Raw genomic sequence first — 1,490 nt, 5'->3', positions numbered from 1 at the left:
TCTGCCGTTTTCCCTCTGGAAAACCAAGGACCCGAGGCTGGAAAACCAGGCCTTTGACGTGTACAGACAGGGCTTGACGCTTGCTTTACCTTAGCACTGTGGCTCCAGGTATCACCGCGCTGGAGGCAGCTTTTTCTCTCACCATCATTTCCCATGATTTCCTTTTTTCTTGTCCTAGCCAGTGGGGATAATAGACTACAAACATCACCACAGAAAGCAATGCTACATAAAAGGCATAAATTGTTGGACAGTTCACTAAGTATAAGGTCATAGATGACTTAATTTAGTCCTAATTCATAGAATTTGCAAATGTTGAAAGCATTCAGTACAAATCTTTGTCTTGCTCTGTTGCATACCAAGAATATACCAAGAATACAAGTAACTTTAATTGCGCTGTATAGGAAAACTAATTTTTAGAACATTCATAGAATCACAGAACCACTCCTAATATTCTGTGAATGTTCTAAAAATTAGTTTTCCTATACAGCGCAATTAAAGTTACCTTAAAAAAAGCTGTATTCTTGGTATGCAACAGAGCAAGACAAAGATTTGTACTGAATGCTTTCAACATTTGCAAATTCTATGAATTAGGACTAAATTAAGTCATCTATGACCTTATACTTAGTGAACTGTCCAACAATTTATGCCTTTTATGTAGCATTAGTACAGAATGGTGATCTGTCAATAAAAATAATCATTCCATAGGATAAAAAGATTTAAAAAAAAAAAACCAAACAACCAACCAACCAAGAAGAACAAAACTCAAAACACATTCCAAAATCAGCCCATCCTCATTAAGTGTCAACTATCCGTTAGTTTTTTACAGGACCTATTCAAGAAATATAAATTCAGAACATTTTTGCTGAGTCTTAGGAAACCAGCCTTTTGACAAAAATTAAATGTTTTCGGTCATCTAAAGATGGGGAAATGGGGTCTCTGTTGTTTGGGGTTTTTTCCCTTCCTAAGTGGTTTTGAACCGATTCCGACTTTTAGCTCTGAGAGGAAAGGAGGCGCGGAGTTAATTCTGAAAACTCACTTGGGTACAGGCGGGACTGAGCTCAGAAGCTCCCTGCAGACCAGATAAAGGCCCCCAAATGATCAATGACATAGACAAGGTTACAAGTGATGTGTATTTTTCAGTTGATTATTAAAGGATTCTTCTTCTTCTCAATTCCAGCTTTAATCGCCTAGACTTACCTCTTTATGAATCTTTTGAAGATTTGCGAGAGAAGCTACTTATGGCAGTTGAAAACGCTCAAGGATTTGAAGGAGTGGATTAAAGGCCGGCTTTTTTGTCCCCCTTCAAGCAGTTCTGCCTGCACTTTTGCATTTGCCTCAAGGACTCGGTGCCTGTGCAGAACAGAACAGAACAGAGCGGCCGCACGGCGCTGGTTCCCGGAGCAAAGCCCGCGGCAGCGTGGCGCCCAAACCCCCAGGGTGGAGCTGGCATCCGAGGGGGCTGCTCTGGCTCCCCGGGACGGCACCGCCTG

At 41.4% G+C, this 1,490-nt stretch overlaps 1 protein-coding gene across 1 annotated transcript in view; it reads left to right on the top strand.

The window, feature by feature from the left end:
- LOC104547003 (E3 ubiquitin-protein ligase NEDD4-like) overlaps positions 1-1,280 on the top strand; it is a 4,930-nt gene extending 3,650 nt beyond the window's left edge. Inside the window, exon 8 of the mRNA XM_010192541.1 lies at positions 1,178-1,280. Coding sequence (XP_010190843.1) covers positions 1,178-1,280 — 103 coding nt within the window. The remainder of the gene's footprint in view (positions 1-1,177) is intronic.
- Positions 1,281-1,490: the final 210 nt, after the last annotated feature.

This window comes from Mesitornis unicolor, unplaced genomic scaffold (genome assembly GCF_000695765.1).
Source record: "Mesitornis unicolor isolate BGI_N332 unplaced genomic scaffold, ASM69576v1 scaffold34489, whole genome shotgun sequence".
Lineage (NCBI taxonomy): Eukaryota > Metazoa > Chordata > Aves > Mesitornithiformes > Mesitornithidae > Mesitornis > Mesitornis unicolor.
Note: the sequence above shows the minus strand (reverse complement) of the source record. Positions and strands in the feature narration are given on the sequence as shown.